The following is a 16,726-nucleotide window of genomic DNA, read 5'->3' as shown; positions in this document are numbered from 1 at the left end:
GAGAGAAAGCAGAGTTCTGAAGAAGGGTCACTGGACCTGAAACATTAAGTCTGTTAACTTCTCTGACCACAGATGCTGCCAGACCTGCTGAGTTTCTCTAATTTCGGTTATTGTTCTTGTAGAAATTACCTTCCTTTCTATTCCGACAGTTGAATGGACAGTCTTGCACCTGTAGTGTTTGTTGATCAATGCCACGTGTGAATTGTCACATTTCAGTTGATTGTGCCTGGACCAGTTAGAGGTGTCTGTGAGAGATGAGGAGTAAGCTGCTGTGTGATTCTTTCCAGCTTGTGTCAAGTTTGTAATTATTTTTACATGATAACAGTGATTTCACGTCAAAAGCGTATAATGGGCTCTGAAGTGCTTTGGAACATTGAGTTGTGGATGGTGCTATATAAATGCAGGCCTTTCTTTCTGAATCCATTTGCCTGGGGCAGACTCAGTCTTGTCTGAAGACAGCGAGCACTGACCTGGTGGAGACTTTGGGAGGAACTGAGTGAAATAATTGATCTTACAGAGGCTGCTTTCTGTTTTGTGGTTATTGTGTAGCAGCAAACTTCTCCCTGTAATCCTGCAGTCCTCCTTCACTCTCCTGGGTTCTCCTTATTCTCTCGATGTCTAGTTTCATATAGAATTCTCTCTGGGTGTTTCATTTCTTTTTCAGAGCAGCTGTCATCTGTGGTGTACCAGTCTCTATCTTCCAGATGTATTTTTAAATATTTAGGGGTAATATTTTGGAACGTAAACTGTCCTGCTCTGTGCCTTGAGTTGATAGGGACCACTGCAAACCGACAGAACTGGATTCCTCAGGTAACAGCTTAGGTTGAAGGCGTTTACACTTGGATACAGACCTGTGCAGGAAGATAGATGGAGAGGGTGGGAGGTGCTGTTTGATCAGGCTGGACCATATGGTCAGAGATTCTTGACACTGGCAGCTCCTGGCTGGGCAGTTTATACCAGCAGTGGGGTGGGAAATGATCTGAGCTGTTGACCTCTCAGGAAATGGGGAGCCAGGCAACCTTGCGTTGTATGGCTAGCCCAGGGGTAAAAGTGTAGCTCAGTCATTATCCCATTAAAAACACAAACAAACTGATGATAGTGTTACAGAAAGAACTTCAGTCCTTTCACATTTTAACTGTGCTTGTAAACTTTCTTGTATAAATTTCTTTTAAATATTTGTAGTATTTTAACCAGGGTGAGTTTTTAATCTTGGAACAAAGCATATTTGAAAATATTCACTGTCTTTACCAAATGTAATTTGTTCATGTCTTCAGTTCCATTGCAATGTTGCATCTATAACTGTAACAAGCTAATTATAGCCTCAAGTAAAGGGATGTGTTGGACCTCTGTATGTTCCTCTCTGAGAGAAGACTGAAGGGTAACTTGATTGAGGTCCTTATCGGCATCGATTGTCACATTTACTTGGGTACAGTGAAAAGTTTTGTTTTGTGTGCAGTACAGGCAGACTATACCATACAAAATGCATTAGGGTAATGGAACCAAGTGAGGAATACAATGTTATGGCTGCAGAGAAGATGCACAAAGAACGAGATCAGCATTAAAATTTGAGAGGTCCATTCAGGAGTCTAATAGCAGTGGGGAAGAAGCTGTTCTTGAATCTGTTGGTGCATCCGTTTAAGCTTTTGTATTTCCTGCCTGATGGAAGAGAGTGGAAGAGATTACAACCGGAGTGGGAGGCTCTTTGATGTTGCTTGCCTTCCCGAGGCAGCGAGAAGTATGGATGGAGTTGATGGATGGAAGGTTGACTTGTGTGATAGACTGGGCTGTTTTCATAACTCTCTGTAGTTTCTTACGGTCCTGGGCAGAGCAGTTGCCATACCAAGCTGTGATGCATCCAGATAGAATGCTTTATATGGTGCATCGGTAAAAATTGGTAAGAGTCTTTATGACCATTCTGAATTTGTTTAGACTCCTGAGGAAGTAGAGAGTTGTGCTACCTTGGTCAGCATGAGTGGACCAGGACTGATTATTAATGATCATCACTCCTCGGAATTCTCCACCATCTCCGCCTCGGACAGGGTGAGCCCTCCACCTTGCTTTCTGTGGCTACTCAGAGCCACGACTTTCTGCCGTGGGACTTTGTGTAACTGAATAGGTGGATTCTTGAACCACAGACCTCCCATGAAGGAGTGGGATTTGAAGAGCAAGATTGGCTTCCTTTTCTTTCCCCTCAGCTGCCCCTTGACCTCCTCATTAAGGTGTTTGGGTTCGGTGTGATGTGATTCGATGGGCAAGTTGTCAACATTCTAAATGAGTTGGACAAACTCCTCTAAGCCATTACCTTCAATGCTGCTGTGCTTCACGGAGAGGCTCAGATCATCTTTGCAGCGTTTTCTTTGACCACAACTGGAATACTGACCATTTGAGAATTGCGATGATAGGTCCAAGGCAGGGAAACACTGTCCAGCTTCTGGATACAGTTGCCATCAGGGGCTTTGCCCGATGTTTGTGGAGTTGCTTCAAGGAGGACGCAAGTATTTCAGTGGCCCTCCCCTTGACTGTGGAGAGACATTGGTAGAATTTGTCTAATGCTATTTCTCTCTCTGATCCACAATGCAGCTCTCCCTGCTATGGAGCAAGGTAGTGATGACAACTGCGCTATACACCAGGACCTTTTGACTTGTGGAAGCCTCTTTTGGCAAACATTCACTGCTGTAGTTTGGAGAAGATTGAGCAGGAGCGGCTGATCCAGTTTTGAACCTTTTCATCAATAAGAGCTCTTGAAGATGTTTCCATTTGTAGTTGAGTCCAAGACTAGAAATCGTAAAGTGAAGCTAGTCGTTAATAAATCCAATTGGGATTTCAGTAGAAACCTCTTTATCCAGAGCGTGATAAGAACGTGGAACATGCTCCGATAGCAAGTGGTTGAATTGAATCATATCAATACATTTAAGGGACCCTGGATAAACACTTGAGGGTTGAAGACGCAGACTGATGCATTGAAGTGAGATGAAGCTGGATAGTGGAGACCTGTGTGCAGTGTTACCCAAATTCTACATCAGTGATCTGCACTAATCACTCTTAAGTTAAATATAATTAAGAACTTAAACCTTCCAAATCCTCATGAAGCTGAAAAGAGCTGTACAGTAATGAGCTACTTTTGAAATTGTAATTGTTATGCAATGTTGTACTGACCCTCCGACAGTGCGGCGCTCCCTCCGCGCCGACCCTCCGACAGTGCAGTATTTGTTAATGCTGCTATGAGGGATCTGGCTGACTTATGTACACCGTCTCTAAAGTGGGTCTTGAGTGTATAATCTCCTTCCTCGGAGAAGTGAATTATTCCCATTGAGACATCACTGGCACCCAAGCAAAGCTTGTATCTACTGTTTGTTTTTCATTCCAGACGCCTTCGCAGGAGTCACTGTTCGTTTAAAGCACCAGAAGACTCTATATTGAGCAATCTGAAATCTCTCAAAACAGGAAAGGAAGCTGCCCTTCTATCCTCTGTTCATTGTGACCTTGAGTTAAACCGATTTTACCCTGTTCCAAACAGTGGAAGTACAAAGCTCCCTGGTCTCAGCAGTTAGTCAAGCTGCGAGACACCCTTGTGGTGACCCAACTTTCACCCCACTGATAAGAGGTCAGTACGGGTAAAATTTCACCAAAACGCAGGAATCGGAGGCCATTGGTTGGTGAACTTTACTCTGTTTGTTGTAAAAGATATGTTGAAAGATAGGGTCAAGTATGTATTGATCACAGAACTGTCTATAACTGATTTCCAAAGAAGTATTTTGAAATTGTTACAGTTTGCAAAAATGCACTTCATCTCTGCATTTGCAAGAGGCCGTGTTTGAGTTTCCAATGCTGGACCAGTGGTCACGTGTTTGAGCTGAGATAGGAACTGCAGATGCTGGAGAATCTGAGATAACAAGGTGTAGAGCTGGATGAGCACAGCAGGCCAAGCAGCATCATAGGAGCAAGAAGGCTGGCTTCGCAGTGGGGTTAAAATTGTATCATAGAGGCTTCGCAGTGGGGTTAAAATTGTGTCAGAGAATCCTGCTTCTATGATGCTGCTTGGCCTGCTGTGTTCATCCAGCTCTACACCTTGTTATCTCACGTGTTTGAGCTGCTGTTGATGGAATTTGAAATTGCTGACTCGAGCAGTTTTGTGTATCATGGTGGGGTATAGGCCTCTTTGCAGGTACAGAATTTCCCCTGGCTGCCACTTTGCTTCAGTGGGAATGTTTACTATGGGCTGAAACTCCCACTGCTGTAGCAGTGAAGGATTGGTCGAGTTGCTTGCGTTCACACAAGAAAGTCAGCTCAAATCTGATGCTGTCTGTTCTTCTGGATGTGGACTACTTGGAGAGAACCAGCTGTGGCTCCGGGTCACCAGGTTTTTTGTGAACTAGTTTGTCATTGGATTGCCACAATTGGTTCCCCTTTCCACCTTCATTGACCATTCGGTCAGAATGTTGAGATTCTGTGAAGGTGCACATTTTGACCATGATGCTGTGAATGCAGTAGAACACAGCTTGTGTTTTACACAGACTCACTTTGCCAAAATGGGATCTGCTTCCTGGCTAATATAGATAACCATCCATTATGTTTTTGTCTCGGTGTTGGTGGAGGTTTGCTTTTTGAAAACTGGCTGCCATGTTTGCCTACAAACAGTGATTGCAATTCAAAAGTATTTTGTAGACCACAAAATAATTGTGGGAAGTCCTAGGGCTTTTGGTAGATGCAGTTTTACCACAGATTCTCTCTGTGATTAAATGGGATGACAAATCGGAATTGGTTACGGGATTAAATTAAATATTTTGCACTAAACAAAGTCCAGATTGTTGTGTATAAAGTCCCATAAATGGTTAATCTTAGCAGTGAGCTTCATATGACGAGCAGCGTTTCAAACATTTCGGTTGCTCGTGACGTCCTTGGTAAAGGGGAAGGAAACACAGATCAGATGGTTTGAACCAAATTCACTCATTTCAAGCTGATTCACTTCATTAATCCTTTTTCTCCTGGTTCTGCATATTTAATCGGTAGCTAAAGTAATCTATTCTTAAACTGTTGAAATAGTTTGAATAAATATTTAACGCTGTAAGTTTTTTGTGATTCAGGCAGTTGAACGTGACTATTTCACAGAAGTGCTCTGGTATCAGGAAGGTGCACATCCCCCTTGGTGGATCGTGGTGCATTTTAATGAAACAGAAGTTAAATTGCTTCGTGTAAATTAAAAAAAAAAAAAAAAAAAATTTTGTTTAAATAGCATTAATGAGCTTCACTAGTGAGATACACAACAGACACTGTAGTCTGTACACTAAGTATTGAAAAGTGAGCTCGAGATCTAAGTTAATAATTCAGAGAACTTAAGTCTCATAATTGGCAGGTTACAAACTTAAATTTAGATTTAAGAAACAATATGTGAATAAAAACTAGAACTCGGTAAAAGTGATTTATAAAACTGTCAGATTATTGTAAAAATCTATCCCTTTGACTTGTGTCCCTTGGAAAGAAACATATCTTGGGATTGGACAATAAATGGTAACCTTTCTATCATTGCCCATTTCCTGATAGTGTAATGTTTCTGTGCAAGTTCAAATTTGATTTATTTTTGACCCTGTTGTTTTCAGCAAACGTTTGATGTCAATGACCTGTACAAAGGACTGAACTTCAACAAGGTTTTGAGCACCCTTTCAGCAATTAACAAGGCCACTGAAGGTAAGATGTGACTCGCTTTACCTTGGGAGGAGATTCACTTTTTTAACATCCTATCTGCTGAGTAGTTATAGATAACCATCAGTGTGATTTGCTGAAGGCATGTTGAGTGGTTTGTTTAGTGTTGCATGTTTTTCTCAGAATGCATGAAGGGGCTGTCAAAGACTGAATTGTACATTCAGGTTGCAGGTTTGAACTGGGAAGTGAAGTGTTCATGTCCAGTGTGACAATAGTGTCATAGCTCTGCTGTTAGTTAAACATGAATAAAAACCTGGTAGCATCTGTGCAGAGAGAAACAGTTAACGTTTCAAGTCCCTTCTGACTCTTTGCCAGAGTCATACCGGACATGAAGTGTTAACTCTGTTTCTGTGTCCACAGATGCTGTCAGAGTTGCTGATTTTGTTCTGCATTGTCTGTCTTTTTACTTCAGATTTACAGCACCTGCAGTATTTTGTTTATTTATATATACGCAAAAATCTTCCTTGCACCAGCATTGTGCTTAAAATTAATTCTTAAAATTAGTCGTGTTGTAAGCAGGGAAACTTTACACACCTTTCAACCTGAACCCCCAAAAACATGGTTAAGTCAGAAGAATATGTCAAACACCTATGAATCCAAACAGACTTTGATAGATCTGATATTCAGTGAGCTGGCACTAGAATAAATAACTGGTTCTTCATAAATGACGTATCTGATGTTGCTTATGCATGACTCCAGCTCCTCCACTATTGACACATCTCAGTGATCTCTGAAGCAGCCTTGCAAGACCCTGAGTCACTGTACACAGGTAACATAAATCTAAAAAAACTCAATTTAGTTTTTGCTGTCCTTGACTTGTCGCCTCTCAGCAAACAACAGTGATAGTCATCTCTCCAGAGCTTTACACTGGAGAAAGACTCACTTCAGTTGGACTCTTTTATTTCTGCTGTCTTTATTGTGTTTCGGTTTCACTGGATCCTGACGCACGAGTCTAACACTACATATTGTGAAAGGTGGGCTTCCCAGATTCTAAAAGGGCAAAATTGTGGAAAGGCATATTGACAAATCGGGGACATTTATTTCTGGTGCACCCTGTAGCTACATTACATCCAATGCAAGAGGGAAAAGAAATCTTAACAATAATTACTTGCATTTATATATTGCCTTTAACATAGTAAAATGGTCCCAGGAACATATTGAAACACCAAGCCACATCTGGACATATAGGAGCAGGTGAGCAGGCTTTTGATCATAAGCAGACAAAGATTGAAAGGGCTTGTGAGGTCACTGCAGAACTGTAGACACGTCCATTGCTGGTGGAGTAATTGAAATCGGTGACAAGTGAGAAGTCAGAATTAGAGCAGTGCAGAGATTGTTGAGGGTCGTGGGGCTGGTGGAGACTACAGAGACAGGGAGGGCTGAGGCCAGGGAGCAACTTGAAATCAAGGATGAGAATGTTAAAATTAATGAACTAATAGACCATGAACCACTGTAGATCAATGAACATGGGGCTGATGACAGATGTGAGCAGCAGAGTCATTGATGAGCTTTAAAACCATGCACATAGAAGCAGATGTTGGCCATTTGACCCAATCACCTACGCTGAGATTATGCTGTCTGTCCCAAGACTGTCCCTCAAGAGGATTTAACCTTTTCTGCATCTACTTTGTTGAGACCCCTAAAGAATGTTTAAAAATAGAACCAAAAATACTGTAGGTGCTGGAAATTTCAAATAAAAACTTAGTGCTGGAGAAGCTCAGCTGGTCTGGCTGCATTTGTGGATAGGGAAACAGAATTAACAGTTTGAATCTGATATGATTTTTCTTCAGAAGCAGCAATCGTGCATATTTCAATGAAGTTTCCTCCATTCTTCTATATTTCAACGATTACAGGCCCAGTCTACTCAACTTCTCCTCATAAGTCAGTTCCTCCATACCTGGTATCAGCCTAGTGACCCTTCTCTGGATTACCTCCAATAGCAATATAGCTTTCCTTAGACAAGAGACCCAAAACTATCTCAGTATTCCAGCTGTGGTCTTGCTCGCGCCTTTGATAAATTTAACAAAACCTCCCTTGTTGAAATTGTTAGAGAAAATTCTGAAGGAGAGAATTAATCTCCACTTGGAGAGGCAAGGTTTGATCAGGGCTAGTCAACGTGGCTTTGTCAGAGGGAGGTCACACCTAGCAAATTTGATAGAATTTTATGAGGTGGTGACCAGGTCTGTAGATGAGGGCAGGGCAGTTGATTATATGAATTTCAGCAAAGCCTTTGAGAAGGCCCCACATGGGAGACTGATAAAGAATGGGATCCATGGTAACTTGGCAAGATTAAAGAAAGGGGATAAGTCAACCATGGTTAATCAGGGAAGTGAAGGGCAGCATGAAACGGAAGGAGACAAAATGGTGTTTTATAAATTCCTACTTTAGAAATAAAACCAGCCTGACTCCAAACTAAAACACAAACCGATTCTAAACAAGGCCTCACACCTAACATGCATTGTCTGACCTAAAATGTCACCTCTTCTTTACACTGATAAAACCTTTAGTTCTCTCAGGACAGTGACTTGAAAGGTATTTGGGGATTTACATGTACATATTAATCACTTAAAACCTTTTACTGATTAAAGATTTAACAGCATCTCAGGTTTAGAACATAAGAACATAGGAACAGTACAGGCCCTTCCGCTCACGATGTTGTGCCGACCTATTATCCTACTAAGATCAAACTACCCTGCATTTTACTATCCTCCATGTGCCTATCCAATAGTCGCTTAAATGTCCCTAAAGTATCTGACTCCACTACCACTGCCGGCAGTGCATTCCACACACCCACCACTCTGCGTGAAGGACCTACCTCTGACATCTCCCCTATACCTTCCTCCAATCACCTTAAAATTATGCCTCTCATAATAGTCATTTCCACCCTGGGAAAAAGTCTCTGGCTAAGCACTCTATCTATGCCTCTCATCATCTTGTACACCTCTATCAAGTAATTTCTCATTCTTCTTCTTTAGTACATCCTCATCAATGGTGTGACCCTTTGATCTTTTACTTAGAAATTCTCTGTCTGATACTAGGGGCATAATTTTACGGTGATTGGAGGAAGGTATAGGAGAGATGTCAGAGGTAGGGTTCTTCACACAGAGAGTGGTGGGCGTGTGGAATGCACTGCCGGCAGTGGTAGTGGAGTCAGATACTTTAGAGACTTTTAAGTGGCTCTTGGATAGGCACATGGAGGATAGTAAAATGTAGGGTATGCAGGGTAGATTGATCTTAATAGGATAATAGGTCGGCACAACATCGTGGGCCGAAGGGGCTGTATTGTTCTATGTTCTATGTTCTATGTTCTACGTACCTCTCTCACTAACACCTGAAGAATGAGTAAGCTTGTGTTTTCAAATAAACCTGTTGGACTATAACCTGCTGTCATGTAATTTCTGACCTTGTCCTTATGGCCCAATGTTATTGAACTCCTGTGATATAGTTTGGGATCTTTAACTCTGTTGAAGATGCTTTTGAAATCCAAATTGTATTGTTGTGGAGTAATATAACATCCACATTGAAGGACAAAGCTACATTATTTAAAGGAGGAACAATTATTACTCCTGCTCAGTTATCCTAAACGTGTTTGGCTTCTTTTTCCTGTGGCAGTGTCAACTGGTTAGATTACCATGACCGACTTTAGTGCTGCCTTGTGGAAAGTGAGGTAATGGAAGAGTTGTAATTAGTGTGCAGAGTTCATCCGTTGGATATCAGCATGCTGTTTAGGAGAGATGATGTCATGGGTGAGTTTGCAATTAATTAATTACAGCCTGGTTGAGAAGATCTTTGGAATAAAATATATTGTTTAATCTGGTATCAAACAGTTACTGGATTGATATTTGAGTTTAAAGGTTTGAACAATAAAGACAGTTTGCATTTACTTGGCTTGTGTTCCTTTTGAATTTAGTAGATTCAGGGAAACCTAAAATGATTTGATTTGTTTTGCTTAGTTCACTGCAGAAAACCTTTCCTCTGGGGAAGGAATCTGGAAGCAGTGGATGCAGCCTCGTGAACCCTCTTACTCTAAAGGCTGTGAGTGCTGGAGGTCAAGTGAAACCTCCACAATTAGGGCTGGTAGGTTTTCTCAGGGTAAGAGAATCAAAGAACGGAGAAGGAGCAAAGTTAGATGGAGTTGAGAGACAGGTCACCACAATCCACTGAAACGGCGCAGAGGGACCTGAGGGGCTGAGGGTGCCTCTTCCTGTTTGGACCTTCCTCAAACCTAGTGAACAAACTTTTTTAAGCTAAAGAGTCTTTATTCAGAAATTTAAAATCTAATGCACAAACTGAAGCTGCAAAACATCAGTCTTCTACTGAGAATAAAACATCAATCACAAATTTAATTAGACAAAAATAATTTTCATTTTTTGTGTTGTCATATTGTGGTAAAGTTATCTTTTTAATTTAGTTTTGTCAGTTAAGCCATCTTTAAAACAGGTTTTTGGTCGAAATATTCAGAGGAAAGCTAATTTTCCAGTTCATAGATCTTCCCAATACAAAACTGTTTGTAATAGCATTCTGAATAATTGGTTATTTTCAGTGATGTTTGAAACATCGTTCTGGCAGAACCTCAAATAAAGATACACAGGTTTATGGGACCAAGCGTAGGCCATTCAGCCCCTTGAGCCTGCTCTGCCATTCAATTATAAAATCATGAGGAGCATGGATAGGGTAAATAGACAAGGTCTTTTCCTGGGGTGTGGGAGTCCAAAACTAGAGGGCATTGGTTTAAGGTGAGAGGGAAAAGATTTAAAATGGACATAAGGGGCAGCTTTTTCACGCACAGAGTAGTGGGTGTTTGGATTGAGCTGCCAGAGGAAGTGGTGGAGGCTCGTACAATTACAACATTTAAAAGGCATCCGGATGGTGTATGAATAGGAAGGGTTTAGAGGGATATGGGCCAAATGTTGGCAAATGGCACTAGATGTATTTGGGATATCTGGTGCGCATGGATGGGTTGGATCAAAGGGTCTGTTTCCATGCTGTACATCTCTATGACAGTCATGGCTGATTGAACATTTTGGTGCCTTTTCCTTACACCATCTTCATAACCCTTTACCCCAGTTATCATAGAATCCCTACAGTGTGGAAACAGGCCATTCGGCCCAACAAGTCCACACCACCCCTCCGAAAGGCATCCCACCAGACCCATTCCCCTATCCCTGCATTTCCCACGTCTAACCCACCTGCCTAAACATCCCTGGACACAATGGGAAATTTAGCACGGTCAATCCACCTAACTTGCCCATCTTTGGATTGTGGGAGGAAACGGAGCACCCGGAGGAAACCCATGCAGGCAGAGGGTGAATGTGCAAACTCCATACAGACAGTCACCCGAGGGTGGAATCGAACCCAGGTCCCTGGTGCTGTGAGGCAGCAGTACTGAGCCACTGTGCCACCCCAATCAAAAAATTTATCAACCTCCAGCATCATGTCATCTTTTCCTAAGGAAGTCACGTTATTCTGCCTTGCCTTCAGTATTGATTACAAATGGAAACTGAATTCAATATTTCAAAACAGTAAACACTCCTTATGTTGTAGATGGCTGCATTCACAGAATCACGCAGAACAGAAAAGGGCCATTCAGCCCCTTACACCTGTGTTGCCTCTTTGTAAAGAGCTGATCTTTCCCCGTAACCCTGCACACTATTACGCTCAAATATTTACACGGTTTGTCGTTGAAAGTTGTTATTGAAACTCCTCCTCTTGCCCTTTAAGGCAGCACATTCCAGATCCTGATAACCTATTATTTCCCATCTGCTTCTTGCATCACGTCCCTCGCTATGCCCTCTGGTCTCTGACGTGCTGTCTGATGGACACGGTTTCTCTTGTATTTACTTTATCAAAGCTCCTCATTTAAAGCCCTGTTAACCTTCCCTCCTCTTGGGATGGCAATCCCAGCCTCTCTAGTAACTGGAGTCCTGCATTTCTTGTACTGTTGCATTAAACCTCCTTTGCACACACTCTGCAAGGCCTTGACATTCATTCTAAATGGTGGTTTTATAAGTTGTATCCTTTTCATGCAGCAATGTTTTATAAAGGTTTGCTCTAGGAACAACTTGTATCTATATGACTCTTTTTTAACGGTGCAAAAATCTTAAGAAGCTTCGCAGGAATGTCATCAAAGTTCACCATCCAGACACATGCACTCGTGCTCGCTTTCGCTCGCGCTGTCTCTATCGCTCACACACTGTCGCTCACATGTGCTCACTCTCACTCACGTGCTCTCTCCCTCTCACATTGGCCACATATGTAGGAGGTGGGTTTGAAGGATGTTGTAACTGAGTGACGAGAGTTAGTGACAGAGAGGTTTGGGGAGGGAATTCCAGAAATTAGGATCATGGCACATGAAGGCATGGCCACTAGCAATGAAGCGATTAAAATCAGGAATGTGGAAGAGGCCAAGTTTAGTGGAGATCAGCTGTCTTAGAGGTTGTAGAACAGGAGGCGAGATGGAGAGAGACTTAATTCCCTTGGATTCTTATGCTGTGTGTTTATTTATAAGACTAAGGATCCCAAATGTTTTTATAACAATCTTCTGAACCTGTTCCAACATCATCAAAATGTTGAGCACATACGCCCTCTGGTCTCTCTGGCCCTGTACCCTCTTGAAAATGGCCCCATTCCATTCATATTACTTCTAGTAATTCTCCTTTGGAAAAATGAATTTCTTAAATGTGTCTTCCTACTTAGCAACTGATTGCTAGGGTAGGCAGTGGTCTAGAAGTATCATCGCTAGACTATTAATCCAGAGATCAAGTAATGTTCTGGGGACATGAGTTCAAATCCTGCCATGGCAGATGGTGAAATTTGAAACCATCAAGCCATTGTCGATTGTCAGGAAAAAAAAACCCATTTGTGTTTCTAATGTCCTTTAGGGAAGAAAACTGCCATCCTTAACTAGTCTGGCCTACATGTGACTCCAGACCCCCAGCAATGTGGTTGATTCTTAACTGCCCTCTGGGCAATTAGGGATGGGCAATAAATGCTGGTCTAGCCAGTAATGCCCTCATCCCACGAATGAATAGAAAAAGACTTGGCCACTGTCTCACTCTGGTGTCTTTCTGATTGTGTTGGCTGGGGTGTAATTTGAGAAATATTAGCCTGGTACTCGGAATTGCTACATTGGAAAGCAGACTTTCTGAAGCCTGCCTTGTTGGGATGGAGTGTAATCACTGGCTTTAATCCAGAACCATCCTGCGTGGGTCAGCGGGTTTGCAGGTCATTTCCACACCACCTGCCCACGCCACCCCCCCCCCCCCCCCCCCCCGCCTCCAACCAGCTAAACGTGGAACAGGGTCCTCCCTCCCCAGCTCCATCCAAACTAGCCATGCAGGGCTCCTTAGCTCCTGCTGTAGACAGCTGTGAATTCCTCTCCAAACAGTCATTATTCACCTTTATTTTCTGTGGTTTTCGGCTTTCTTGGCTATTCATTGATTTTTGCTCAAGCTAAGCCATGTTTTGAATTATAAGTTGCAAAACTGCCGTGGAGAATGGTATTAGAATCTGTGACTGCACTCCATTGGCAGAGTGAGGAAGGTCCCTGCTTTTCATTGCTTAGATCAAAGCTCGCTTTCATGAACTGATCAACTGGGCTCTCACTGTTGGGACTCTGTGAGCAGGACTTTGCAGAGTGTCAGGTCTGGGCACATGGAATAATATAGGTTAGTTTCACCCACAGCTGCCCTGATCAGGAGGTGAAGGACTCAGTTGCCTGATTAAACTGGTGGAGTGCGCATAGCAAAATCAGGAAAGAAATTTTAACCTGCTTTCAAAATGTTTGACGGAGATGTGGTTTGGGCAATGCTTTTCAGTTGAGTGTTTTGAGAGTGAGCAGCAGCTGCTGGGTTTTAACTTCACGGCTGAGGAAAGGAGAGGTCACAGGTAAAATGAGGACAACCTGCTGTGGAAGCATTTCTGAATGAAATCTGGGCCTGTTACATGCATCCTACCACGTGACAGCGCTCAGAAACTAGCTTAGTCTTTAACAGAGTTTGTCCTGCAGAACAACGATTGTCAGCTTTGAGCTGCTAAATGGGCCTAATTAATTAATTGGAATTTTCTCAATCAATGCAGTTTATGAACTACAATTATTCAGGGTTTGAACTGAGTCGACATGACACAGTAATGCATATTGCTGAGATGGTCTGGATTCGATCTGAACCTGTTGTCACAGTAAGACAGTTCTATTTCTGTGTCAGATTAACAAAATCAGATAGGAACTTTGATAAAGATGCCTGAGATGTACCATTGCCTAACTTGCTGGTGAGTGCATCTTCTGTTGGGATCTTTGTGTAAATGCCGAACTTTAGCATTGTCTTCAGTTGAGGTTTAAGATTTAGGTCGTGAGAAATATTCCATGGTAACCTCATTTTAACAGGAGCTTGATGAAAAGATGGTGTGTGTATGACTCCATCATTTGCTATTCATCTGTTCACGTAAAGCCAAGTGAGAAGAGATTTTGGTGAGTGTTTCCTTTTAGCTGTGTTCCAGATGGTGATCTTAAGCAGGCAGCACGTGCAATGAACCAGCCAAACACAGCAAAGCAGATACTTTTACGTCAGTTATTTTGTTCCCTTTGCTACACCTTTGGTAGCCTGATCTTAATGGTCTAGAATTCCCTCCCTAAATCTTTCCACTCGCTACCTCACTTTCCTCATTCAAGAATCTCTTTCAAACCGACCTCTTTGAGCTTTTGTCACTTCTCCAAATCTATCTGTGTAGGCTGTTTTTAAAAATAATCCTATTCCATGCTTTGGCAAGTTTTACTGCATAGGGACTGGAGCAGGCCAATAAGCCCATCAAGCTTGTTCTATCATTCAGTATGATCATAGCTGATCAAATACTTAACTGTCTTTTACCCACCCCATCCCCGTAACACTGTCAATCTGAAATGTACTCAAAGAATGAGGTTCTACAGCCCTCTGAGGTAGAGAATTACAAAGGGTCACAATCTTTCGAGTAAAATAATTTCTGCTCACCTTGGGCCTAAGTTGCACCCCTGTACTTTTAAATTTCCCCAACCGGGCAAACCAATTTATCCTATTTTAAGTATTTTCTAAGTTTCAATGAGATCACTTCTCTTTCTGCAGAGCTATAGAAAATACTGAGATAGTAGGAACTGCAGATGCTGGAGAAATGAATTTCTGATGAAGGGTCTAGGCCTGAAACGTCAGCCTTTCTGCTCCTATGATGCTGCTTAGCCTGCTGTGTTCATCCAGCTCTGCACCTTGTTGTCTATAGAAAATGCTGGTCCGGTTTACCCAGGCTGTTTCCATAGGACAGTTCTGTTATCCCAAGGAGCCAGAATTGAATACAATGCTGCAGCTGAGCCAGTGATTCACAGAGATTTACAACAAAACGGAAATTCCCAGTTACACCTGTCTTTAATATAGTATGTGTCCCAAGGTGTAGCCCAGGAGCATTAACAGAATTTGATAATAATCCTCATGTAGGAGATTTAAGTGATCAAAAGCTTGCTCAAAGAGGGAAGCTTTCAGCAATATTTTAAAGGGGAAGAGTAATATGGATGGATTTTCAGGGCTTATGACTCCATTGCTAAAGACACAGGCACCAGAAAAATTGGGGGTGCTGAAGAAGTGAGAATTTCAGGAGTGCACCTCTCATAGAGGGTTGTAAAGCAGGGGGAAAGTACAGAGACAGGACTGGGAAGGCCTTTCTTCTGTATGCTGTCTCCATTTATAAAGCTAAGGACTCCATATGCTTTTTTAAAGTCTTCTGAACCTGTCCTGCTATCTTTAAAGGATTCTTGTACATAGACTCCCAAGTCTCTCAATTCCCACATCCTCTTTCAAATGGTCCCATTCTGGGTGAATGGATTTTTCCTTTCAGAATGAATTCCTTCACACATTTCAACATTAAATTATGTCAGTCATGTCTTCTCATTTTCCCTATGTGTCTTCCAGATTGTGTTGCCTGTGCTATGGTTCTTGGAGTTACTGTTCTGGAGAAGAATCTCACTGAAACTGCTTTCCAGAGCCTTGGGGAAACAGGCCCCTCACTCGTGTTGACCAGCCATCCAGGCACTGTGGGATATGATAATACCCAGTGATGTAGTTTAGTTGTAATTTGTCCAGAGTTGGAGATGAAAACAGATTGAAACGATCTCCTTTGGGAAGGTCTTGCTCCACTTCATTTCAGACTTGCAAGGCTTTCAAACAAATAACTGGAATGAGATTGAAGCACAGATTTTAGAGCAGATTAGAATGGGATTGAAGGGAAGAGGGTTAAAGGAATATGTAAAGAACAGTGGGCATACAGGTATAGGATACCATCTGTGTACAAGATAAGCACCAACACAGACTGGTTGGGTCAAATAATCTTAAGTAGTCCTGTAGATGTCCTGTCAATGCATATTGAATGATCTGGAGCTAAGCAATATTTCACAGGAAATGACTTGTAGTCATTGTTGAGACAAGTTGATGGAATCATTATTAATAACGAACATAATGTCCATAGAAAGAAAAAAATACTAGGAGCAGGAGTAGACCGTTCAGCCCTTTGAACCTGCTCTGCCATTCAGTATGGTCATGTCTGACCCTCTATCTAAAAATCATACTCCAACCTCCAACCCCTACCCCCTTTGTCATCTTTAGTGTCCAGAAATCTGTCTGCTCCTTTCTTGAACATGTTCAGTGGCTTTGGCCTCCATGGCCTTCTGTGACAGAGAATTCCAAAAATTTGCTACCCTCTGAGTGACAAAATGTTTCCTCACCTCAGTTTGAAATGGTCTACCTCACATCCTGAAGCTGTGATCCCTTGTTCTGGATCCCCTGGCCAGGGATCACATCATCCCTGCATCCAGTCTGTCCAGCCCTGTCAGAATTTTGTAAGTTTCAATGAGATCCCCTCTCGTTCTCCTAAACACCAGTGAATACAGGCCCAGTCCACACCCAGTTTCACCTCATCTGGAAAACCAGTCATCTCGGGAATATGATAATATATTGCACCCAGTAAAGTAGTTTAATCTGTAATCCTTTGACATTGCACTTTAGTAATCCAA

The 16,726-nt window shown here is 42.2% G+C and overlaps 1 protein-coding gene across 1 annotated transcript in view; it reads left to right on the top strand.

Moving 5' to 3' along the window:
* LOC109921814 (rho guanine nucleotide exchange factor 6-like) overlaps nt 1-16,726 on the top strand; it is a 120,724-nt gene that overhangs the window by 33,447 nt on the left and 70,551 nt on the right. Inside the window, exon 3 of the mRNA XM_048605250.1 lies at nt 5,598-5,685. Within this exon, the coding sequence (XP_048461207.1) occupies nt 5,598-5,685 (88 nt within the window). The remainder of the gene's footprint in view (nt 1-5,597; nt 5,686-16,726) is intronic.

The sequence above is a fragment of the Rhincodon typus genome, chromosome 14, assembly GCF_021869965.1.
Source record: "Rhincodon typus isolate 14 chromosome 14, sRhiTyp1.1, whole genome shotgun sequence".
Classification (NCBI taxonomy): Eukaryota; Metazoa; Chordata; class Chondrichthyes; order Orectolobiformes; family Rhincodontidae; genus Rhincodon; species Rhincodon typus.
Note: the sequence above shows the minus strand (reverse complement) of the source record. Positions and strands in the feature narration are given on the sequence as shown.